General features: G+C 41.3%; 1 protein-coding gene across 1 annotated transcript in view; it reads right to left on the bottom strand.

Annotated features, from left to right (window-relative positions):
- The window catches only part of DNAH3 (dynein axonemal heavy chain 3), a 239,155-nt gene that overhangs the window by 4,416 nt on the left and 207,270 nt on the right, over positions 1-27,469 (bottom strand). Inside the window, 2 exon segments of the mRNA XM_018562281.1 lie at positions 8,228-8,432; positions 10,834-10,976. Coding sequence (XP_018417783.1) covers positions 8,228-8,432; positions 10,834-10,976 — 348 coding nt within the window.

Here is a 27,469-nt window from a genome sequence, read left to right as displayed (position 1 = left end):
CCCCATACCCTCCCCAGCTTCTGCACTGACAGAGGACAATATGACAGGGGACACTGATGGACATTATGTATTCTGAGCCCAGTCTGTGTAATAACATTAATTGTGTATTTAATTAACATACATTATGACAGGGGACAGTGATGGATATACATGATGGATATTATGTGGGCTTGGAATACATAATATCCATCAGTGTCTCCTGTCCTGCCATAGTGCACATCTCCCTATCTGCCTGCCTACCTTTCTCTGATTCCAGCAGACTGAACTATCTGGACTGGAGAGTACAGTAGATACAGCGGCGGATTGATATCTGCTGTACTCTCCAGTGCAGGCCGGGCCGGAACTTTAACTTAATTGTCGGGCGCCGCGGCTCCTGATATTAATGCGCCGGCCGAAAGTGAGGAAATAGTCCTCTCTCTCCCCGGGCCATACCACTTTAATCGGAGAGCCCGGGGGAGGCCGGGACAGTCTGACATTATGAGGTTCCACAGGCTGAACCACAAATTCCCCCTCTAGTTCTCTCTAATGCAGATGGGCCGGTCTATGCAGACATGACGCCGCGACCCACTGCAGAGGGTGTCGCGACCCACGAGTTGAGAACCACTGATTTACATTGTACTCAATATTATCTGAGGACACCAGCACCCATCCCCTCTATGTTATGGAGGAAAGGAGAGGGGCAGGTTTCCATACTAGGGTGACAATGCTGCTCCTCCACTGATACAGTATGGTGAGTGCTGTTGCAACAGGACAGAAGAGTGTTACTGGCAGGATCGCCAGATGAAAATAAGAGAAAAAAGCTTGAGAAAGAAAACAAATAAAAGACACCACATCTAAAGGCCGATAAGCTGCAATATATTTTTGTTCTTGGGTTTAACTTGGTTATTGTTGCATTGTGCATTGTTCATATCATTGTTATCATATCATCATATGCATTGTTCATATCAAAGAGTATCAGAAGGTGGCAGCATCGTCCTTCAAGTAACAATCCTCAATTCACTTGCATGAAATTTTTAAATCTCTTTTCATAAACAAACACTTCTTAGAATATAAAATAAAATAAGTCTGTGTTTATACTTCTTTTCAGGGAAAATGAGGAATTATGCTGATTTTCAGCTGCTTTATCACACTTATTTATATGCTGTAGTTGCAAAAAACAAAAGAGTTTTCATTTTAGCAGCATCATTGACTTTAGATTCTGGCACAACTAAAGCACCAGTTTATTATACACTGAGTGGCCAGATTATTATGACCACCCCATCAGTACTTTGTTGGGCCACGAGATAACTCCACGAGATGACTTCGTTGGGCCGCCTCGTGACTCCACGAGATGTTGAAAGGTGATGCGAGGAATCTGACACTGCACTGTTGCCCTTCTGTTGTCTTGTACCAGTCTTGCCACTCTCCTTTCTGCCCTAACATTGACTAGTCGCTGACGGCCACAATTCGCACGTTCAGACCCAGATTTTCAGCTGACAGTCCAGTCTTTAAACACTTTAACAGCAGCTGCTCTTAACCCTTTCGCTGCCAAGGACGTACAGCATACGGGGGAACAAAAGTGTTCCCGGCTGGCCAGCTCAGTATGCCGTACGAACCTGACATTTTGAGACTCCATGGATCCCCGCTGCTGTCCCCTGCTTGTAGGGTCTGTGGCAGCGTGGAACCGTAATAAAATCACCGGCGGGGGGGTCGGGGGAGCAAGCGGTGGCTGGCCGCAATTCAGGATGGCCGAGCGGTGTTCCGATCGGAGCCGCAGTCATCCTGTCAGTTTTTGGATGACAGCGGCTCTGTGCGTGGCCGAGTGGGTGATCATTGATGATATTTAACGATCCCTCTGTGCGGAGCAAACACCGGAGTGATCGTCTGATCACTCCGGTGTTTGTAAATAACTGGAGACACATAGTACTAAGTGTCCCCAGTTATGAATGAACAGGCTGTGATTTACATCACTTCCTGTTCATTCAAGAATTTATGAATGGGGACTAGCACTCACTACAGAGGCTCCTCCCCATTCAGAAACTAATGATAGTAAGATATCTTTACTATCATTTAGTTTCTGAATGAATGGGAAGCCTCTGTACTGAGTGCTTCCCATTCATTGAGTGCTGGGGCTGCAGAAAAAGAAATTGAGGACTCTATGTCCTCAATTTCTTTTTCTATTTCAAAAGGGAAATGTCAGGGGTCTATTTGGACCCCAGATATTTCACCGCAGCCCCCCCAACAGTTATAAAAAATGTATTAAAAAGTAAATAGAAAATGTAAAAAAAAAACCAAAAAATTAAAAAAAGTGTACAAAAAAAACTAATAATAAAAATGCACAACCCCTCCCTCCCCCCACATAACATAAACATATTGAGGTGTACGCCATGCACATGCGCTGCAGTGTGCTGTTAGAATGCATCGCAGTCCATTTTTACAATATATTTACAATACATTTTTTTTAATGTATTTTTTTCTTTTAAAAAAAGTGTAAATTAACTGTGGCAGCGCATGGTAAAGCTTTGTGACGCATTGCCATGCGTTGTGATCTTTGTGTTGCAATAAATATACACCTGTATCATTTTATCACAACACAAGCACCAACACTGCGTAAAAACAATTTTGTAACATAAGTCGCTTATTTACAGTTTTGCGTACCTTAATTTTTTTACCTTTTCGCAAAAAGGCGCAATTTAAAATGTGCAAATATTTGTTATTTATTAACTCAATACAGTTTGCGCAATTATCGCACGGCCTACAAATTTAGTATCACCATCTTTTTATTCTACCGGGCCTGCGCTTTCAGAAAATATATGGTTTGGGGGGTCTTTTACAAACGCTAGCAATCCAGCAGTTGAAAATCAAATCAATGGGAAAAAATTGCAAAAATGGCGTGGCCAGCTGATTTGAAAAATGTTCCGGAGGGCTTGGCACAGAAAGGGTTAAATAGTTAACGAATTCTGCTGTTTTGCTGATATTCGCTCCATGGCTCCGAGCGCCAACAATCATCCCAAGTTCAAAGGCTGTTAAATCGCGATGTTTACCCATATGTTCAGAAAAAATCACTTCTACTGTTGTGGTAAACAATCTGCTTCACAATTTATAATGGTCTGGCCCTCTAGCAACTTTCCAACAATTCTCCAACAATCACTACAAACTATTGTGTTAAATTGAATTATTCGGAAAAACAAGTATCTAAAAAGTGTTCCTTCTGAAAAGTGTGATTCCACCCACTTCGTGCCCCACACTATAAACACTTATACTGTAAAAGTAATTCCATATAATGTAGAATTCAGTGTCTTTCCAATATTGTCCCATAAATAGTATAATAAATCCACTTTGTGCTCCACCGCTACCATAAAAGTGCATTCAGGTGATAACCCCAGCTATGTGTGCTCAGTATCGCACTCACCAGAACAGGCAGACCATAAACAAAATGGTCAAAAAGCTCTCCATATAATCCCTGTCAGTTTTCAGTTTCTTGTGTTCCTTACTTCACTCCAGAAAATAAATGGTTAATCAACCAGCATAAAGGCAATCTTCACTATGTTCTCAATTCTCAGGGAAAAATAAATCATTCAAATCTAGTAAGCAGCTTTGCATTCGAAAAAACAAGGCCAGTCTTACTCCTGCTGAACACTTCTATCGTAAGATCCTCTCCCTTCCCGGAAGTTCACTGAGACCAGCGTGGTGACATCAGTGTGTAGACTCCTCCCAAAGCGTCTCCCGACCTACTCTTCCTGGCTGAAGCCTGTAGATGGTCAGAAGTCGGCCTAGTCAGGATCCATCATTGTTCCTGGGATGGAGAACCAGAGAGGAACTTCGTCTGCTGGAGGTACTGGAGAAGCCAGAATGGGTTTGGACCTCAGAGAGAAGTCTGGTATCTTACCCAGCAGAGATCTCAAAATGTCTGCCAGCCATGGTGTTCTAACACAGTCACTGCATTTTCAGTTTGAGGCCCTCTACATTGTGAAGCTGGAGAGCATTTGGTGAGTCTGGAGTTCTGTACTGTACTAGATGTCTGCAGCCACATAGCACTCCCTGTTTTGCTGTTGGTTCTAGTAAAGCATTCCAAAAATTCTTAAGGTGTCTTTCGCCCCATTTCACTCCACACATCCCACATTCTGGCTAAGGATCCATCCCTGAGGTGAAATGTCAGCCCTTCATGCTCCTAGAATCCAGGGGGGCACTACACATGCAATATACACACAGAGGGTGCAGTCACAAATTATCCCAGGAATAGGCATTTGAAAACGGAAAATAGAATTGCTGGGATTTGTAGTCCTCTATAGTCGGTGTCATTCTGCATTCATTGCTGTATAATTTTACACTTTCCTTTTCACTATATTGCACACCACACTTTTTTTTTTATTCCACTGCTCCAAGCTTGCAGTAATAGGAACCATAAAAATAGATGTAGTGCCAGGAAAAAGGGGAATATTTACACATTGCAAGCGTCATTCAAGTGTTACCTGTAAATTAGTGATACCTACAAATCTAACTCCTCCCCTCCTCTTCCTCTAGGGCTCCCCCAAGGCTCTGTCCTTGGACCTCTTCTCTATCTACACCTCCTCCCTTGGTCAGTTAATGACCTCACATGGCTTCCAAGACCATCTCTATGCCAATGACTCTCGAATATATCTTTCTACTCCACAACTCACCCCCACAGTGTCCTTGCGTGTCACTAATCTACTAACTGACATATCAGTCTGGATGTCGCAACACTTCTTAAAACTCAACCTTTCAAAAACGGAGCTCATTATATTTCCTCCCCCCGTGTACCTTCACCCAACTTTACCCTTGAGATTGATAACACAACTATCCGTCCCTCCCCTCATGCCAAGGTCCTAGGTGTCATTCTTGACTCAGACCTCACCTTTCTTCCCCACATCCAATCACTATCCAAATCCTGCCGTCTTCACCTTCGTAACATCTCCAAAATACGCCCCTTCCTCACCAAAGAAACCGCAAAACTACTCATCCACTCCCTTGTTATCTCTCGTCTTGACTATTGTAAATCCCTCCTCATTGGCCTTCCACTACACAGGCTATCCCCCCTTCAGTCCATCATGAATGCTGCTGCTAGACTCATCCACCTAACCAACCGCTCAGTGTTTGTGACCCCCGCCCCCCCACCGATCCATGCACTGGCTTCCAATAGCCCAAAGCATAAAATTCAAAATATTAACAACGACTTACAAAGCCATCCACAACTCTGCCCCCGACTATATCTCAAACATTGTCACAAAGTATCACCCAAACTGTCCGCTCCGCTCTTCCAAACACCTCCTGCTTTCCAGGTCCCTCATCAAGTCCTCCCATGCTCGCCTCCAAGACTTCTCTAGAGTCCATCCCATCCTCTGGAACCCTTTACCCCAACCTGTTCGACTATCTCCCACTCTGACTGTCTTTAGGTGATCCCTTAAGACTTATCTCGTCAGGGAAGCCTATCCCACCTCAACCTAACCACTGAACAATCACGTTCTCAAACAATTCATCCCCACACAGCTACCTCCTCATGTATCACTTGCCCATCCCTTTTAGATAGTAAGCCCTCACGGGCAGAGCCCTCCTTACAATCTTGTCTTGTATTGTAATTGTAATGTCTTCCTTACATTGTAAAGTGCTGCGCAAACTGTTGGCGCTATATAAATCCTGTATAATAATAATAGTATTTTAGCTAGTTGGGGCTTGATTGACAATGTCCATACACACAACATGATTCCTACTGGCAGTTTTAGGAGAACCTGAAGAGCCTAATTTGTTGTCCCTCCCAATCCAGACCAAAAAAATGCCAATCGCCTGAATTTGCTTCCAATGGCTCTGCTATTGTATATGCTTTATTCTGTCCAAATCCTAAAGAAAGCCTAAGGAAACCACAGTAAGCCCGCATTCACACCTGCACATTCTGTGAAGGTGTGTCATGTTCCTGTGTGGTGTTTGTCGCACATCCCTATTGAGATTAATGGGACCTGAATGCTCGACAAATGCGGCAAAAAAGCTCATGTAGTAAATATTGTGACATGTTTTTTGCTTCCGAGTTCATGCACGTTTGAATGTGCGCAAATGCAGAGCAAAACCGTGCATCTTCTTGGCCGTGTTTGGGGTCACATTAAAAATGAAAGGCAATGCAAGCGCAGTATATGAACAAACCGCACTATCCAGAGAATTCCAGACTTTTCAGACTTTATTGAAATTCACAGCAAATCCAGTATAACAGTGAATTAATGTGTATAAAGCAGCAAATACCAGCACTGCACACCCCCAAACAATTACAACCTCACACATGTTTCACCCGTAGGCTTATTCACTAGTCTATTCACAGTCTGAAGTACTGGAATTCTCTGGATAGTGCGGTCTGTTTGTATACTACTAAATTTCCAATGTGGAGACGCACCTATTAAACCAGCACCTGGGGAGTCCTGATGGCGGCTAAGGAATTGGAGCGGTGAGATTGCCTTTGGCTCGGCGTTGCGCATTTTGCAGTGTTTCCATCAAGCGCCAAAGAGCGTGTTTTTGCAGGTGTGAATCCAAGCTTACATAACCTGCCACCAGGATTCAATAGGCTGTAATGGATCATGCTTTCACTTCCTGCAGTTTCTAATTATCTGTTGCCTACTACCTAACTACAAGGGGTGATATTTATGAGTGCCCGGAAAACACAAACTGCCTCTTTGCTCTTTTGTAAGAGAAGCAAGGATGTTTCCATTGTCAACCCCCTTCATATGAACGTGCTTGTTATCTGCCTACGTTACTGACACTCTGGCTTTCATGCTTTGAGCTTAGAAGGTATTGAAGAGTGGATCAACATTACAGCCCGGCAATTAGCATTTTCAAAAAGAATTCAACAATAGCAGCCCTCTAATCCACTTCTGTCAGCTTTACTTTAACAATCGGATTCTTTCTTAGTGCTAGAAAAAGAAAAATCTATAGATTTGGATAGAATGGTGAGGGGTAAAAACCACTGTCGGGTGTTTATTGCTCTTTCTACTTGTCCTGATCCCCAGTGTCACCAGATTTGAAAGTAAAGGTAAATCCAAAATTCTGAGCTGCCACCAACACAGGAATAATGGGGAAATCTTCAAATGGACAAATGTTCCTGTGACAACTGTCTGAGAGGGGATATCTCTCACATTGAACATATAACCTCTCACTTCCTGTTGATTTTACATGTCAGGAAGTGAAGAAAAATCTCCCTAATAAAACATAGATGGCAACAAAAAAAATTGCCCAAAAAACTTTTAACCCTCCAGTTCTCTATCCAAAAAAAATTTATAAAAAGCTTTCCCTTTAGATATAGAGTACTTCAAGAACAACAGTGAAGAAAGTGGACTAAAATGGGGTATAACTACATCATTTTGGTCACACAATAACAATGTCACTGTTATTTCTACTACTGAGGAATAACAGTGCCATTTACTCCAAAAATATTGGGTAAAAACAAGTAACATTTCTCTGAGCTACTACAGTGATATTCCAGGTACATGACATATCCAATCTTTCCCTCAAGCACCCTCATCTGTGTATCCTCTACAGCAGTAAATGTATGCAAACTAGGAGAGAAAAAAGAAAATTGCCATATGGATACTCCATGTGGGATTTGTAACTGACTAGAGTTAAAGCTGAACACCAGGCAGCTATAAAACAAATTAATTAATGGAGCTATGTATGAATTAATAAATCATTACATATATTTATAACTAAAACTAGTGCAAGAATTTAACATGGTAACCGCTTCTTCCAATCAATCCCATGTATAGTAGCACTCATACTTGGTCAGATCAAGCAGAGAGATTACTGCATCAGTCTGCTGCTGCTCCTATAATGTCCAGTCAGAAGGCTGGGGTCAGGTAGGTTCTGCCACTGTATTCCTTAACTGTGGTATCACCCCTCTGGCTGTTGGTGTTGTGAGATGGGGCTATGTAAATCGCTGGACTAAATGGACAGAAGAGAAAATCTCTTTGTAGATAAAACAGCTCTTTATAAGTGTATAATTATTTAATTTGTGTCCAGCTATACTCTAACTGCTTCTCGGGAAGCTGCAAAAAACACTGTGCAATGTCGTTGTGAGCACCTACTATTAGTCCCTGTGACACATGTCATTTAGACAACTGCAGTTGGTTATAAGACCAGAAGTAATTGTGCGTTGGGGGCAGTTGTTTTGGCTGCTGTTTCTGCATAGACACATTTTACAGTTTGACAAGTGCAATTATGAAATTGGCTTTACTTAATACTTCTTGATTCTTACCTGTAGAAACTGCAGGCGAGAAAGCAAGTCAGATACATAGCTGCCCAGGGGTTTCAGTGAAGGGTAGGATTTAGCAGCCCACATAGTAGGTACTTTCCCAACAAGCATACTGTTAAGGACATTCTCCAGCTCAGCTGACATTAACACTTGGCCTTTGATAGCTTTGCCCAAATTGATCAGACTGCTCCGTACAACATCTGTGAGCCTGGGGACAAGAAACAAGCAGAAGACTGAGTAAAAAAATGACAAGATGATATTTTGCACCAATGAAATTAGACATGGCACCTGCAGTCTGCTTAAAGTGATAAATGACTCTGGTCACACTAATATCTAAAGCCCAGGCAGATCAAACGAGTGCAAATCAAGCAGCAAGACCTCTAATTCCCAACACTGCAGCTATTTGAAATTCATAATCTATTAAGGTCTGCAATGTCACCAGAATACAAGTCTGAATGCTTGTCATTCAGCTAAACTAAAATCTTTCACAAGCAACAATAGCTCTGACCTTCATTTTGTAAAAGATTAAAAGCATAAATAATGCACTTAGCTAAACACAGCAAGCTCTTTCAAATGATGGGAATTTTACATCAATGTGTTTCCTAATATATCTTTATACAGGTGAACTTCTGTAGTGTAGTGACCCTTCAAGCATATTAAAGTGAATATGTTAAGCTTCACCTTTATAACAAGTTTGGGACAACTTCCTGTCCTCACCCTTCAGTCTTATAGATGTGCCTCACTACTTACCGCAAATGACCTGTTGATGACATGCAGTGGCCTCTGCCACCTGGAGTGGCTCTAGTCCTGTTTATTGAGCTGGCAGGCCAAGGTAAACTGTATCTGCAACTCCATAGGACTCAATGGAGAAAAAGTCTTCTTGCAGGCTTTCAAAAAGATGGCTTCTCCTTTTGGGCCAATGGAGAACTGGCTGCAATCTACTGTGACCTGTTGGCTTAGTGAGCATGCGTTTATCGGTGGGTTGCGATAAAGAAGCTCCAAATAGAGGTCCCTCACATCATGCATCACTAAAATATAGTCACACAGCAGCACTTATAATAAGTATATGAAAGGCAAAAATCCCCAGAAAAGTCGAGCGGCTGGAGCACAGGACTTACTCACTCTCATTGTTTAATTACCACATTCCAGCCAGATGTTAAGCAACTATTGACTGAATAGAATTAGAGTGGTGTGGTGACAGGGTCATGGCATTATTCAATAAAGATTTCTTAAGATTCCTAAGAAAATTCTTACGTGAAGTAACTGGTAGCAACCAATAAGAATTTACTTTGTAGAAGTGAGAGCAGAACATTATGAATGCTGATGAGCTGGGAACAAATTATGACTTGCTCAAAATCTATCTATTCCTGTATTTACTCAGAGCCATACCCATTGTTGTCAATCTCTACTTCTCTGTAGGGTTGCAAATTGGGACTGTCCAACTAAATTGGCCTTTCCTTTGGCAAACCTTCAGTGTATTTAAAATATAAACTCCCTAACATGCCCCACGTTTTAATTACAAAGACTGCATTTCAGCCAACAATGGGCATGGGACTTAAAGGTAGGCATTCAGTGGAATAACTTGATTTAATGCAAAGGCCTTCACTGGCTTAGCTTTATAACATGCAGAGATATTTGCTTGCACACTGTAAAGTGTATCTATAGCCAAAATATTTTTTTTTACATTGTTGATAGAATAGTGACGGGATAAAACCCATTTTAGGTCATGTTTGCGGTCTATGTCCTGCTATGGAGATTTGCCTTCACTTCCTGTCTGGGAGATATAACAGGAAATCTTCCCAAAGTGAGAGGAATTCCCATCTTTGTTGCCAGCAGATGATAATTCTCCTCCAGAAGATGTCCCTTCAGCTGCTGCTCACATTACAACGCTAAAATTTAGTTTTTTCCTTACTTTCTGTCTCGGAGACAATGGTTACCAGGACAAACAGAGGGTAAATATCACCAGCTATGGGGACAGACAGTTATGAAAGCTTGGCAGAGCTAGCCTTTCCCCACTCTAGTCAGAACTAAAAAATGTTTTGCCTTTACACACACTTTAAATATACGAACAAATTAAGACCAACAAGCCAGCGTTAGTGATGTTATCCTTTCCTATGCTATCCTCTTCTATTCAGCATGCTAATTGCAAATAGGGCAGCCGGTCACATCCAACCTGGAAATCCTCATCCAAAAATAAATCTCATGAAGACTCTGATGAAGGGGGTTCCCCCCCGGAAACGTGTTAGTCTGTCCATGATTAACGCCAAGTCTGCTCTTTGGGTTTATTACCACTCATGTATGGATTTTCCTACATGCAAGAAGTGAAGTGCTGGATATCCTTATATTACACGCATCTATCCATTTTATGATTGTGAGTATTTTATTCTGTTTTCATAATAAATCAGTTGTATGTACTTCACGAGGTGAAGGCGCCGTCCCTTGCGTTTTTTTTCTACACTTTAAATATATATTAACATACCTTAATTATATGCAAAGTGTTTTATTGGCATATCCTAATACATTCCATATATGTGTACAACTTATTCTAACCACTATAATCCATTTTCTATAATTGCCATTTCACAAGCTTAATTAAATTCCCATTTTACCTGTTAAAGCGGATCAGTTCTTGCCTAAGCACTGTGTTCATTGATTCTTCATACACCACAGGATATTTTTCTATCACTTTTTCCAAATTGAAATCATTTGGCAATTTATTTAGTATATCTCTTGCCAAATCTTCAACTATTTCCTATGAATAAAATACAAACAATTATTAACCAGTTGAAAGAAACATATATTAAAGGTTCACAGGCAATGTTCGGGTGCCTGCAAGATATCTAGAAGATGAAAACATTACTATATAAAATACATACATGCCCATATCTAAAAGGAAAGTGTATGTTGCCCCCAGCAATCAATCTAAACCTACCTTCTATTTCACTTTGATAGGATAAATCCTTTTAAGGTACCTGTTTATAAACAAAATATGACATTCTCAAATTCTCCAGCCACCTGGACCATAAGTATAGCCACCCCCCACATACCTCTTTGTCTGCAATAATAAGTTTGCCAACCTGACATAAAACAGATAAAACGCACCATAGCAATACAGTTCCCCTTGAGGTACTGTATATAGATAAACTTTAATAGGCAGAAATAATAGCACAATATACAAAGAAAACTAAAATATATCACATTAATATTATGAAGTGTAAAATTCAAGTTGTCATAGTAACTGGCATATTTTCATATAATTTGTGACCTCAATTGGAAAAGGTATGGTCAAATATAAAAACAATGCCATTGAAACACATGATCATATTACAAGAAATTACATATTTACACATCTCTTAAGTCATTATTGTTAAACACAATATATTATATCAGATTATTTCAGTTCTTAATATTTTTACAGTTCTTATTATAGAACTTATTATAGTTCTTATTTCAGTTCTTAATATCCAGTAAGAGAGCAATATCCATTGTTATCGCTGCAATCACCCCCAGACTTTTAAACAGAAGTTTCCATATATCTGGCTCCATGATGGTTCCAGTATTATAATCAAATAAGACTATTCATTTTATTAATTTGTGTAAAACATAATATTTGACTCATATATGTAATTATGTTAAATATTATACAGTTGGGCAAAAAAGTATTTAGTCAGCCACCAATTGTGCAAGTTCTCCCACTTAAAAGATGAGAGAGGCCTGTAATTGGCATCATAAGTAGACCTCAACTATGAGAGACAGAATGAGAAAACAAATCCAGACAAATCACATTGGCTGATTTGGAACGAATTTATTTGCAAATTATGGTGGAAAATAAGTATTTGGTCAATATCAAAAGGTCATCTCAATACTTTGTTATATATCCTTTGTTGGCAATGACAGAGGTCAAACGTGTCCTGTACGTCTTCACAAGGTTGGCACACACTGTTGCTGGTATGTTGGCCCATTCCTCCATGCAGATCTCCTCTAGAGCAGTGATGTTTTGGGGCTGTCGCTGGGCAACACGGACTTTCAACTCCCTCCAAAGGTTTTCTATGGGGTTGAGATCTGGAGACTGGCTAGGCCACTCCAGGACCTTGAAATGCTTCTTACGAACCACTCCTCTGTTGCCCGGGCGGTATGTTTGGGTCATTGTCATTCTAATGTCCCCCGCACAGTCACACACTATTATTATACATTTATATAGCTCTGACATATACTGCAGTGCTGTACAGAGAAGTCACATCAGTCTCTGTACAGAGGAGCTTACACTCTAATGTAGAATACCATCAGCTATAGAGGACTAAAAATCCCTGCAAAACATTATACAGCAATGCAGAATAATAGTATATGAATTTTGGTACATACTTTGTGCTGTCGCTCTGCTTCGGGGTACCAGCCTGAAGTCTCGGACAAAGGGTCTCAGGAGGGAAAGATGGGCAGCCGGTGGAAACCCTGTAAGAAGGCACCGCGTGGTACCGCCGTGGTTGCTCTGCCCCCCGCCTCTTCTGTCTCGGGGGCCACTCGACACATTTTTTTCTCTCATGGGGGCCATCTGCCACATTTCATACATTCAATAAAATGTAACTATATCCAGTTTAAGTACTACAGACACTAATACACACACACACACACACAATACGGCCCCATTCATATTCATGTAGGTTTAGGTGCGATTAGGGATTCCTGCATCAGAAACTTGCGTTTTACTGCAGCAGAAATCCCTAATCTGGCGTTTACAAGTGGCAGCTGTCACCTATTCAAGTTCATGATCAGGTGGTAGCAGCTCCATGTAAACGCCTGCACACCGCATGTAATGGAATGTGATATGATTACATGCGGTTAGAAAACACTCTCCCTGAATGCACAATCGATGCATCCAGGGAGAGTGATTGATTCCTAACTGAATGTAAACATATCATGTATCTTTACATGCGGTGTGCAGGCGTTTACATGCAACTTCTGTCACCTGATCGTTAACTTAGGTAACAGCTGCCATTTATAAACGCCAATTTAGGGATTTCTGTTGCAGAAAAACGCAAGTTCCTGACGCAGAAATCCCTAATTGCACCCAAAATAAAGATGTGAATGCAGCCTATTACACTTCTACACAACCCCACACGTAACAAAAAATACAACCCCTGTACTTTATATAGAGATATATATATATATTAGGGATGCACCGATACCGGTATTTTGGTACCGAGTACGAGTACCGATAATTTTTTTTCGGGACTCGCCGATACCAATTACCGATTAACGTATATTTACATATGAATGGGCCGCAGCTTATTGATATGCAAATCACCGTTGCCCATTCATATGTAAATATAACGGCCGGGGCAGGGTGATGAAGCACAAAGATATTGGTGAAACGCTGTGAGTCAAACCCATCAAACTGCAATTACTTCTATGAAATGTGAAATATACATCTAAGAATGATATCTATGTGATCTAACTTGTATACAGTATAATCGGATAATTGGATATGAATAGTTAGAGGCAAATGTGTACATTGAATGAGCATCTCCATCATTTTGCATGCTACACATTTGTATTGTTTTAAACTGTTGTGTTTAAAAAAAAAAGATTTTGAGCATTTGTCATACATTGCCTATAACCGGGTACCTTAAAAGTCCATTTTGAAATAATAGAGGATTTACTGAGTTACTATGGGATGGAGTACGCCTAAATAAATCAACCCTTCTACTATAACTTGATTCTACAATATCTGACAGAAAATGACAAAATATACATTTTCATTTAGACATTTTTCACATAAAAGACCTCTTGTATTTGAGAACAATTCAGTAAAAACAGGGCCTAACATAAAATTGGTAGCCACTGAAATAACTAAATATAACCAATTATTTTTTAATGGAAGCACTTGATATGCAGTGCAGGGCACAGAATAACCCCATCTACTTATGTTTAATGACACCATAGGCAACACAGAAAGGAGAAGGTAAACTCAGTAATGCAATTAATACTTGCACCTAATTTCCTTGCAGTACTTAATATGCACTTAATATGCAGTCCAGGACATGACACCACCACCCCATCTACTCATGTTTAATGACACCATAGACTACAGAGAGGTGGGTAAACATTTTAAGGTATTATAGAATTCCAGAATGAGAAATAGGAAATATATTGCTAGGAAAGAGGAGGAAAACTGGCCTAAGAGAAGCTAAGGTTTAAAAATCCCCCTGTATCTGATAGTTAGATGCATGGGAAAACCATAAAAATTAAATGTTGTGTTCCTATAATTGTATCAAACTTCAAGGTTATTTCACCATACAGGTTTACAGTATTTCAACAAATATACTGTATGGAAACAGATAGAAATAAACAAACATTCCAGCGAGTAACGTTTTCTGCGCCCTAGTCTTTGAACTGCCATATATATCTGTCCAACGTGTTTGAATAACTATAAAAGGATCACATTTTAATTATCTGAGGTAATGAGATAAAGCAAGCACTGGAGGACTAGCATATGTTTAACTTTCATTCTCTCTGTGCAATCCCTTGCAATCCTTAAACTCACAGTCGGGAAATTGAAGCTGGCCCCCCAATTCAACATAAGTTGATTTTTTTATAGTTTTTGGTTGAAGGAGCTTGTCTGAAAAAGCTCATCTGTGACATTGACAGTTCAGGCATTGTGACAGCAGTGGGGATTACAAGAGCCCAGTAGGGGGATTCTCCCATCTACGTGGTTTAACCTGGATGGGGAATCGGGTGGGGCTGAATAAAAAATAAGCCAGTGTATGGCCAGCTTAAGGTACTGTATGACTCTAAAAGAAAAGAGAGGAAGAGGAAGGGTGGGATAGAGTTGTAGATACTCTCTATGTGTGAGGTTATGATGCATTTACAATGGCTCAACCCAACTCAGTGACTTTGGTAGCTGCTTTGAAGGACTTTGTGTACAAAAAAAACAACAAAAAAACACTTGAAAAATGGCCTGGATGGGAAGGGGGTTTAACACCGCGGATGTCAACTGGTTAAGCATTGCAGACCGTTTCTGTTTCAGGCAATGGGCAGGTGTTAAAGTATACAGTATGTAAACCCAAAAACAAAAATATTATGTATTGCAGCTTACCAGTCACTAGATGTGGTGGCTGCATTCCTTTTTTATGCTTTTTTTCCCCCTTTTCTTAGATCTGGTGATCCTGTCAGTAAGACACTTTCTGCTCCAGGGTGACAACTCTCATTCAGTGTACTGTATATATGGAGGAGCAGTGTTGTGTCTCCTGATTTCTACTCAAACACCTCTCCTTCTCCTCACCTCCATTACATAGGGAGAACAGTTTGTGTAGTTCACAGGAGATAGCTGGGAAAAATGATAACATTGTATTTTTCTTTACCAGCTGAAAATATTCTTCCTTAAACAAGAAAACTAATGCAGCCACCATATGTTAAGATTGGTAAGCTGGAATATATAACATTTTTCTTCTTGGGTTGAGATATTCATAAAGCAAAATTCTGAGCTGACATGTCCAATAAATACAACATTTGCTGCCAATGTACTTCCTAGAACACAATTTTATTTGTTCAGTTTGTTTCATCAGTAAGATTTTGCTCACCACAGTGGGAGTTACATGTGATAAACAAACAGATTGGAAGCATCTGTAAACCCAATCACTAAAATCACATTCATCTCATTTCAAAAGCATCTTTCAATCTTGTTAAATCTGCAGCATTTAATAAAACAATATTTGGTGATCCTGCTCTGAAGGTTCTTGTTCAAGCACTTCCAACTATATGTTGACAATGCTCTATCCCCATTGTTGCACAGCTTTTGTTGTCGCCCTCTCACCTGGGCAGGACCGGCGCTACCGTAAGGCCCCATTCACACTGCGCGATTCGCAAATCGCGCGTTTGTCGCCCGATTTGCATTTTGCGCGATATCGCGCAAATGCTTGCATTGAGCAAGCTTGAATCGCGGCTAAATCCGCTCCAAAAAGGGTCCTGCTGTAGCGACACACGACCCGCGACAGCAGGACCCTTTGCCCCATTGAGAAGCATTGGAGAGCGATATCGCGCGGTAAATTGCCGCGATATCGCGGGAATTACAGCGTGATAAATCGCTCAATGTGAACGGGGCCTAAGGCAGCACAAAACAGCTCCCTGAGGGTGCTGGTGGTGATGTGGAAAAATCTAGGCACCGGCCCTGCAGACACAGCGCCACGCATACACAGATGCAGCGCTATGAACGGGACTCCAGGCTTCAACCCTCAGTGACGAAACTCGTGTCAGGTGGGCGGGGCTTCACAAGCACCCTGAGCAAAGAGAATGGATGCAGATGAGCGGTCCTGGATGGTTTTTAGAGTGTTGATTTTATCTACAATTGTAAGTGCGATTCTAATTGAATGAACACATTGGGTTTTATATGTTGCACAATGGAGAGTTTATTCTTATGTTTCCGAGTATAATAAAGAGGAGAGGAGGAACAGAGAAGGTGTAAGGATCATAAAAGGAGGTGTTTGATCTGCTGGATAAACAGAGCAGGGAAGGAGAGAAAGGATCATCCCACTGAATTGGCTGATATTAGAGCACACAGAGGAGAAGAGTCTGTTGAAAAACGTGAACGTTCATCTGAAATAAGGTGAACAGTGTCTGGTGAGTGCGACTAGAGACTTTATTTTTACATAGTGGAGTGGAAGCGCGAACCACTTTATATTGATTGGGACATATGAAGTTTTTTATTACAACACAATAATTGTATTGAACGTTTGCACTTTGTTACACAGATTATATTTATTGTGTTGCACCAAATGTTGTATATTATTTGTACACATATGAATGAGCATTTAGAGTTGTTTTTTTTAATACTAGTGCAGTGCTGTTTTATATTTAGAATTGGAGTGATATTCGCTAAATGGCACAGCTGCTTAGAATTGGAGTGCAATCCGAGCGCGGTGTATGAAATTTGTTAGTGTATATACCCTGATATTTTGCTGGTCAGTGTATATGCCTCTGTTACATTGCTGGCCAATGTACTGTATATACCTCTGTTACATTGGTGGTCAGCGGTATGCCTGTGTTTTTCTGGTCAGTGTATATATCTCCATTACATTAGTGGTCAGTGTATAAACCTCCGTTATGTTGCTTGTCAGTGTATATACCTCCATTATTTTGCTGTTCAGTGTATATAACTCCGTTACATTGGTGGTCAGTGTGAATACCTCAGTTACATTGCTTGCCAGTGTATATACCTCCGTTACATTAGTGGTCAGTGTATGTACCTCTTTTATTTTGCTGGTCAGTGTATATATCTTTGTTATAATAATGGTCAGTGTATAAACCTCCGTTATTTTGCTGGTCAGCGTATATACCGCTGTTATTTTGCAGGTCAGCGTATATACCTCAGTTACATTGCTGGTCAGTGTATATACCGCCTTTGTTTTGCTGATCAGTGTATATACCTCTGTTACATTGCTGGTAAGTGTGAATACCTCCTTTACATTGCTGGTCAGTGTGAATATTATTGCTGTCACATAGGGAGCTAACAAGCCCCTTATGTAATAGTAAAGAGAATGATACAGGTCCTCTTTATGGAGACATCAGGGGTCTATTAGACAACTAATGTCACCTACGGACCCCAAAAAAGCTGATGAAGCAGAGATCTGCTTCACCAGCTTCTACTTCGGCTACAGCAGCTGGAGAAATTACAGAGTGACACCGTAAGTGATGCAGCTGGGAGTGTTCTGTTCGCCCTCCAATCAAAGAGGACAGATTTGCCGTGCCAGTTCCGGGCCGGCACGAGGGACAGCAGAGCCCAGGGAAGGGGGCAGGCACACTTGGCAGCACCGTACAAGCGATCGGGAGGCTGTATAGGTGCCAGATCACTTGCATGTGAACAGCCATCACCGGCTGTTTAAAACGGCTGCAGCAACCATAATCTTGGTAAAACTGCTTCCGGATGCTACCGTTTATCTACATTAGGCGGTCCTGAAGCAGTTAAACATCAGTTTATGGTCTTTTTATCTGCTGTTAGTTATGCTTTCTAAAGTGATGGTCTATGGGCAGGGGGGTCCTTGTATTGAGGTGCTTCATGGTAATGGATTTGGGGTGTCAATGCCTTTGGCTTAGCATATAGTGCTCCAGTAGATGTGGTCATTCTTTTCCCAAATGCTGTGGATGTTCAGTGTGAGCTATAACATGAACATCTTAGTTATGCTTTCTGGAGTAGTGCACTTTGGGGTGTCTTTGTATTGGGTTGCTCCACAGTGAACTATTTGGGGTGTCATTGCTTGTGGCTTTACATATAGGGCACTAGTAGCTGATGGTTTTCTTTTGTTCTAAGTTCTTCTGAGATATTTGGATTGACCTGTAACATGGATATCTCAGGATTAGCGAAAAATGCACCTTCAACTGTGTAGGCAAAAATCCTTGCACCGGCCCTTGCATCGGCCCATTACGCAGGCATGGTCTACTGTTGTCACTATCAGGAAACCTGTCCTAAGTAATGCCATGCAGCCATTGCTGGAGTCCATGTAGACAGGAAATGGCTCAAAGGAGGCAGGAAGAGATTAGCAGCAGTGAAAAGTAACAATGAAAAAAGGGGAAAACAAATATTTCATAAAACAAACCCCACTATTTTTATGATGCACAATGCACAAAATGTATTTTAAATAGGTTTAGCTCAGCCTGGTGCTTGCAGCATTTTGATTGCACTGGACCGGACCGCAGGCACAATGGTCAATCGCATTGTGGCCGGAGGGCGTGGCTATGGTGCCATTCACGCCCCCTCCTGCCCCTCAAAAAAGTGAGGCGGCTGCAATGTGAGGCAGTGCGTTCTGGCTAGAATCGGACCAGAACGCACTGCATCTGGTGTGAACGGGCCCTGAAGATGTGATTTGCCTGTCTATTTCAGTACTCAAAGCATTTTGAGTTGCTGACCTGCGCCAAGCATATAACAAGTTAAATAACAACTTATTGGCATACTTATTCTGGATCAGGGATTCATAGGGGTCTATTCACTAAGCTGCCGTAGGCAGCCGAGTGAATGACCGACCTAAAGCGAAGTGAGCCGAACGCTGTTCGGCTATTCACTTCAGGCTGGTACGGTTGATTTCAGCCATACATCGGTTGAAATCAGACGTACATCGGGTGGCTTCACGTGGCTTCGGGTCGGCCGAACATGCCCAGCATGTTCAGCCGACCTGAAGTGCAGGAGGAGTTCGACTCAGCCGATCCAACATCTGGATCGGCTAAGCCCAACCTCCGGCAGGCTACTCGCTGCTGGTTGGTCTATTCTTATAGATGCCGAACAGCAGTGAGTGAATAGCCGAATGCTGCTGAGCGGCATTCGGCTCAGCTGTTCTGCCCGGTCCCTCAGAGGGACCAAGCAGAACAGAAAAATAGTTTAAAAAGTACAAAAATAAATAGAAAACGATTGTGCGGAGCTAGCAATGACAGCTAGCTCCGCCCAACAGTTTTCTATTGGCCGGCGGTTCTGCTTCCGTCAAAAAAAAAGAAAAAATAAACTCTCCAGGGCGCTCTGGGAGACTCCCGCTCCCAGCATTGCACCCACCCTCTGCTGATGGACCTGATGGACAACTGCAGCAGAGGGCGGGTACAATGCTAGTTTACTATTCGCTATTGCAAATTGAAATAGCCAATAGGAATCTAGCAATGCATTCCTATGGGCAAAAATTATTATTGATTTCCTCTCTCTCACAATATTAAGTCACGCATGAAATGTTAGTAAATACTGTAGTAGAAATGAGTATTTGGAAGGACATTAAGATGTGTGGAATAGGGACTTGGCAGTACATTGCTGTCAAAGATGAGTGGAAGTGAATAAAATACAGTTAATTTGATGACAGCTGAGCAATAACAGGGTGAAAAAAGAATACAGATCTATGACCCCTCTGCCCCTTTCCTCATAAATTCTATTGATCCCTGTCCATATCTCATCAAAATGTAATCAAAATGAGAAGCAGCAGCTGACAGTCATGGTCATCTATGTTCAATATAAACTGTCCAATATAGGCTCTTCTATGCATATAAAGCAGCATAAACTGCATTGTAATTGATACATTAATAGTCAGCTCAGCGAATAAAGGTGCAGCAAAACCTTGGTGTGCTTACTTTATCGTGATGTAAAAGGAAGAGGGATACAATCTAGCTGAGATAATTATTGTTTATGATGTGCTCTAAATACTAAGAGGGGAATTTATCAAAACTGGAGCAGTTACCCATAGCAACCAATCGGCTTCTCTCTTTCCTTTTTAAAGCTTAACTGAACAAACTGAAGAAGAGAGAAGCTGATTGGTCGCCATGGGCAACTGCTCTAGATTCTATCTGCTCCTGTTTTGTGTTTCATGTGTATGTATGTATCTACTAGATTGTAAGCTCTCACGAGCAGGGCCCTCCCAACCCTATTGTTCTGGAACTGTACTGTAAATTGTATTGTAACTGTACTGTCTCCACTATTTTGTAAAGTGCTGAGCAAATTGTTGGCGCTATATAAATCCTGTATAATAATAATAATAATAATAATAATATGTAGACATGTGCACCAGCAAAAAATTTGTTTAGTTTCATTTTGAAAGAAAAAAACTAAAAAATTGTTTAGTTTAGTTTAGTTTTGATTCGGACTTTGCATTATTTTGTTTTTCGGATTCGGGTCCGAAATTAAATTAGTTTCGGATTCGGGTCCAAAATTAGTTAGCGGTAGTCCGGCCGAAATTCGTTTATGGACGAAATTCGTTATTGGATGAATTTCGTTGCAGCAAAATGACATTAGGAAAAAAAATGAAAGAGAAAATGAAAGTTTGTGCACGTTATAACACAACAAAAGAGCCGAGGTGTCATCTGAAAATAATTTATTTGTCCAATAACGAATTTCGTTGCAGCAAAATGACATTAGGGGGGGAAAAAATGTCTGCAGAAGATGAGAAAAAAAAACCGTGAGGTTCCCCCCCAATAAATAATTTCGTCCATAAAAGAATTTCAGCCGGACTACCGCTAACGAATTTCGGGAAATCGGGAATTCGGATTCGTTTGCATTCGTCTTAGCTGTAATTCGGAATTCGGATGCATCCGAATCTCCGAATTTCCAAAAATTCGAACCGAATCGCACATGTCTAATAATATGTATAGCCAGGTTTATAGTCTTGGATGGAGCAGGGAAGGGTTAGAACCTCGGTCAGCTTTTTATTGCACTGTCTCTGCTGGGAAGATTCACCCTCTCTGTCTGTCCTGGAGAGAGACAGTAATGAGAAATCCATATTTACAGGAGGAGAAATCTTTCAATAGCGACACCAGCTTCAATGGCAACTGTCTAAGAGGGGATAACCCCTCACTGTGTGGAGATTTCTGGTTTTTCCTTGTAGAGATAAGTGCTGTAAGCAGAATAATATTTCTTGCACTGATCTGACTCCAGAAAGGTGAAATCCAATTAGTTTGCTTTGTACTTCATCATTGTTGTTTGAACTGTTTCATTAACACTTGAAGACCAATGTGATAAACCCCCTTTTTCAGTATTCAGCGCTGCGGTACTTTGACCGACATTTATACAGTCATGCAACGCTGTACTGAAAGGATTTTATACCATTTTTTGGGGACACATAGGGGGGAATTTATCAAAACTGAAACAGACAGAATCTGGAGCAGTTGCCCATGGCAACCAATCAGCATCTCTCTTCAGTTTGTTCAGGTAAGATTTGAAAATTAGACAGAGAAGCTGATTGGTTGCAGTGCAAATCTGATCCAGATTTTGCTGCTCAGGTTTTGATAAATTCCCCCCATAGAGCTTTCTTATGGTGGTATTTATTTACCACTGGGGTTTTTATTTTTTACTATATAATAAACAAAAGTACCAACAATGTTGAAAAAAACCTGTTTTCCCTACGTTATATTATAAAACATTTATTATTACCAACTTTTTTTGGTAAAATACAAAAGACGAGGTAACATCGGGTAACTAGACACCAAACATGTCAGGCCTTAACATTGTGTGTGCCCGCAAAAACTACCATACCCAAAATTGGCTATAGACGACACTCTAAAAGCTTTTACAGTTTAATGTTAACAGTGATGGACCTAAAGTTATTGCTCTCACTCCGAAGTTTAGCCGCGCAATGGGGGAAATCGTCATGCTTATGTGTGGGCGGGGGACTTAAAAAATGTTTTCTGTGTTTTTTTTTGTTTTTTTTAATATGTGACTTGAATTTTATTTTTTTTTACACTTAACTTTAGTGCTATCATAGGGGGTTAACAAGATAGCCAATTTACAGTGAAAGGCCCTCTGTATGGAGTTATCAGGGGTCTTTAAGACGCCTAATGTCACCTAGGGACCCTCAAAGAAGCTGATGATGCAGAGATGCATTCAGCTGTCATTCCTGTAGCCGGGAATGACAGCTGAATGCGGAAGTGATGTAATATACCTCACTTCCTGCCTTCAGGGACCGGGAAGGAGATCGTGTACCGATCTCCTGTCACAGAGCCACTGTGCTGGTCCCAGGCCAGCACCAGGCACAGCAGAGATTGGGATCGGCGGTGGCGGAGGGTGTACACCCACATGCAAAATACAAGCAGTCGGGTGGCTCTACAGCCTGAACGCTTGTATTTAAACAGCCATCGGTGGCTGTTTGAAATTTTTTTTTGTTTATCATCATTTTTATTTTATATTCCAACAGTACATTAGACAAATAGACACTTGCATTTTTACCACAAACATATACACACAAAATTAGATAATTAAATAAATAATAATAATTTAACATTCACAATATCCTGCCTCTACAATCTTCTAATCCCCCAGAGATTTAAAAAAAAAAAAAGGGGGTGTTTTATTAACTCCCCATCTTCCCGTGTCTAGTGTCAAATTCGTCAAGGGTTAAATCCCTTAAAAAAAATTTTGTGCCATCTTTCTCCTTGTGAAGTATCCTCTTATTATTTTTAAACCTATATTTTATATACTCGTACATATATGTCAGTGCGTCCCTTGCCTCTTCTTCTATTTTGGGGAAAGCTTTTTTAGATAAGTACTGTTGTATACTCTTATTATCAATGTCCAGTTGTACTTTTGTTTTCTCCCCAGACACTTTATACAAAGACTGGAAAAATGATCTAAAAGTGGCCGCAATCTCCGGGGTTGAATGTATCATCCGGTCTTGTGTCGACTTAAGAGATCCTTTATCCTGCACATGCGTTCTCTCTTTATCCTAGCCCCTGGGAGATCAATCTACCCCTAACAACCACTTTATGTGCCTCCCATAATACTGTCAGTGAGGATACAGATGAAATATTCTCCCCAAAGAAATGTTCTAAGTCCCGCTCAGTCTCCTTTTGTATTCCTTGGTCTCTAAGTAGGGATTCATTCAGCTTCCAGCTAAATGGTCGTGGTGGGGGTGATGTAGATAAGATTGTTGCTGTTACTGGGGCGTGGTCTGAAAGTGTCATTGGCAAAATTTCTGCACTCGAGATATTGGGGATCTCACAATGTTCCACCCATATATAATCAAGTCTAGAATATGTGTTATGTACCTTTGAAAAAAAAGAATAATCCCTTTCTGTTGGGTGGAGTAATCTCCAACTGTCTACTAGTTGGGCTCTATGCAGCCCCCTCTTAATTCCACTAAGCTGTTTAAAGGTAACAGCTGCGTGGCCCGTAGAAGAGTCCTGCAGAGGGTCCAACACCACGTTAAAGTCCCCCGCCAGTACCAGCGAACCTTCCTTAAAGTCCAAAAGAGATGTTAGTGTCCGCTCAATGTTTGAAATAATAATTAATTTAAAATAATAGAAATATATTTCATAATCAACAAAGAATATTTATGAATTAAATAATTAACCACCTGCTGTCCGGCCATTGTAATTAAACGGCTGGACAGTGGACGGAATGCCGGTGGGCGTTTTTAAACGTCCTAACCCGCCCCGCTCGTGCCTGCCGCTAGGCAGCGGGCACGAACGGAAAATCGGCTTTGAATGTAAACAGCCAGCGATGGCTGTTTACATACAAGCGTTCAGACGTTTGTAGTAGACGCCTGATCGCTTGTAATATGCGTGCGTTTGTGCGCCCCCCTCCGTTGCCGCTGCTGCTGCTCCGATTTGGCAGAGTAAACTATGATCCTGTCAGGAGGATTGTAGATTATCACAAAGGATGTCATTGTGCAACTCAGAATACATTCCCCGCATTGCTTTCTCTACTGATCACTGTGACGACTTATCTCAGCCTTTCACAGCTGTTTCGTGTGATAAGTTTTCTTTTCACAGGTTATTAAACAGCCTCTGTGCAGCCGAGTAAAACAAAGTGATCTGCTGAGTAAAGTTAACTCGTGATAAAGCTAGTTTTTTCACGGTTTATTAAACGTACACCTATATACGTCCACTGGATAGGAAGCAGTTAAATACACCTTTAGAAAAAAGAGCTTTCTCATCTAAACAAGAAAACTAAAAGTAAACCGGTCACTAGAACAATATGGGAACTGCTACTGCTGACCTCCTTCTAATAATGCAATTTCCTAGCTGTCATGTTGACCTTCTTGCTACAATACTAATAATCATGATAACAGGGTATTCATTTTCAAAAACAAGTCAGCAATGGCAGCTCCTTCACACCTATCATGAGAAGTTCCCTTTAAATTATCCAGATACTTTCTACCTGTAGACAAGGACCAGCAAAATGGCCAATGCACCAAATCCCTTTCATTAATGTGGAAACACCGCTGCAATTGGATACCAGAACTTTTTAGGTGCTACAGAGATGTAAACCCCAGCTATCTTATTAAAAAATGTAAATGTCAGAAATACAAAAAATAAAAAGGGCCTTGATATTTTTACACAAACAATTAATATAGAATATTTGATTTTTCAAGTTTCCACAAAACTTTAATGATTTAAATATTTAATAATAATTGTATTTGTATTTATATTAATGTATTCATTTGTATTTCTTTTTTGTTCCTACTTATAAGATATCTGTGGTTTACATTTCCTGAAAAGCACCTGTATCCATCAAATAGCTAGTCTAAGGTTTAAATTGCTTCTTTTGCTGAAAATGTGATTCTACTTCAATTCTACCCAAGTTGCTGACTAGATTAAATGAGTAATCTAGCATTGGTGGAACAATAAATGCTCCAGCAGATGCCTTTTATTTGCTTTACCTGTCAAATAACCTGAATAGACTGTGGCAGTAAAATATTGACACTTGGGCACAATTTGATATTCCTTCTAGTATTTGTAGATTATTCTCTTTACCTTAAAGTATACCTGTAGTTTTACCAACACTAAGTGGGTCATTCACTAAGCTGCCGAAGGCAGCAGAGGGAATAACCGAGCCGAAGTGAAGTGAGCCGAACGCCGTTCGGCTATTCACTCCGGCCCTGTACGGCTAAATTCAGCCGTACATCAGCTACAATCACCCGTATGTTGGCTGGCTTAGGTTAGCCGAACAGGCTTAGCTGTTCGGCTGAGCCCGAAGTGAAGAAGCCGTTCGACTTAGCCGATCGAACCTCCGGCAGTTCACTTGCTGCCGTTTGCCCCTATTCTCATAGGGGCCGAATGGCAGTGACTGAATAGCCGAATGCCGCTCAGTTATTCTGCTCGGTACCTTTGAGGTAGTAAACAAAATTAAAAAATGTAAACGAAAGAAAAAAAAATGCTAAGAAACGATTACATTTAAAAAAAAAATAATTAAAGAAAGAAAAAAAGAAACATTGTGGGGTCCCCCTCTCAAACCATACCGGACCCATACCCTTCAGGGCCAGTAGTAAAATTTGAAATTTTAAAACAAAATATATGTGGGGTCCCCCCCCCAAAGTCATACCAGGTCGTTTAGGGGGGAAACAAATGGGTTTAGGGTCCCCCCTAAAATTTTTTACCAGACCCTTAATCCATGCACAGACCTGCCAGGGCAGGAAAGGGGGGGAGTGAGTGCTCCCCGTGTCATACCAGGCCACATGCCCTCGGCACTGGGAGGGTGCTTTTCCAGAGTCCCCCTCTCAATCCCTGGGGTGTTGGTTGTGTGGGTCTGCGGGCAGGGGGGCTTATTTGCATCAGGGTACCCCCTTTAAGAAAGGGGGCACCCAGATGCTGCCCCCCCTTGTGAATGAGTAAGGGGTACTTGTACCCCTACTCATTCACTAAAGGGTTCAATAAAAATGTAAAAAAAAACCACACTTTTGAAAAAGTCCTTTTAATTGAAAAAAAAAAATGGAAAAAATTGTTCCAATGAAGTAAGCCACGTCAATCACGGTGTCCAGTGTTGTCAACACTGCCGTCGACTCGCTGAAATAAAAAAACAGCCCAGTGCCAGCCGACCTGTCCACACCCGCCGAACTGTGATAATATGGCTGGCTCCGCCCAGTTGTTTACATTTTCGGGTTGACCGGTCTGCTCCAGCAGACAATTCTCCCTGCTTTGGCTGTCACTTTGGCTCGGCAAGTCGAAGCATATGCATTTGGCTTTGCTCAGCCGTTCGCCTGCCTTCGGCTGCTGTACATGCTATTGCTTATAGCCCTTCGGTTCGGCTCAACTGGAGGGCTCCGGCGGCCAAATTGAGCCAAAGGATTAGCTGATGCTTCTACTTAATCCTTCGGCTCAATAGTGAATAACCCTCTAAGTAAGAGGATTACTTTTCAGCAGGACCTATAAGCAGCATGTACTTTGTATTATATGCTCCCCCTCTACCCTGATTTGCCACCAGATTTGAGATTTGGACAACTTGCACAGGCCCATGCACACCCGCCGTCTCTATGTGACAGCTTTTAGAGTCTGAGCGGTCAATTTGGGCACAATCCCCCCATACCCAAATGTACCAGATATTTCTGGAGCAGTCTAGCAGAGGACTGAAGTGGAAAGGAAAGGTAGGGAAGAACAAGAACAAAAGCTGGAATCCAGGAAAACAGCTAAGTACACAGATGAAATGCATACATGGGAGCTGTTTTATCTGCCAAAAGATTTGTATTTGTTAATCCACTCCTGAGATTTACACAGCACTGCCCAACACGCAACACTTTCTAGCAGGTGAGGGCCCTTAAACTTTCTCTGCTTCAGTTTCACTTACATGTCATCACCCCACCCCTACCCAGTGACTGGACACTGAAAGGAGAAGCAGCACACTAACAGGCTCATCTATATCTGTCCTACTATGAGCATGTTCCTTGTGCTGCACTACACTTGATTAGATCATTGTGCTGCGTCTCCCTCCCCATCTCTGTGCTGCTGTACAGACTGTATAGAAGACTGCAAGAGTCTAATTGAACGGTTTTATTAAGTCAAATACTTACACTTTCATTTAAA

Source organism: Nanorana parkeri, unplaced genomic scaffold (genome assembly GCF_000935625.1).
Source record: "Nanorana parkeri isolate BGI_ZX_2015 unplaced genomic scaffold, ASM93562v1 scaffold570, whole genome shotgun sequence".
Taxonomy (NCBI): domain Eukaryota; kingdom Metazoa; phylum Chordata; class Amphibia; order Anura; family Dicroglossidae; genus Nanorana; species Nanorana parkeri.
The sequence above is the reverse complement of the archived record's forward strand: the minus strand, read 5'-3'. Positions and strand labels throughout refer to the sequence as shown.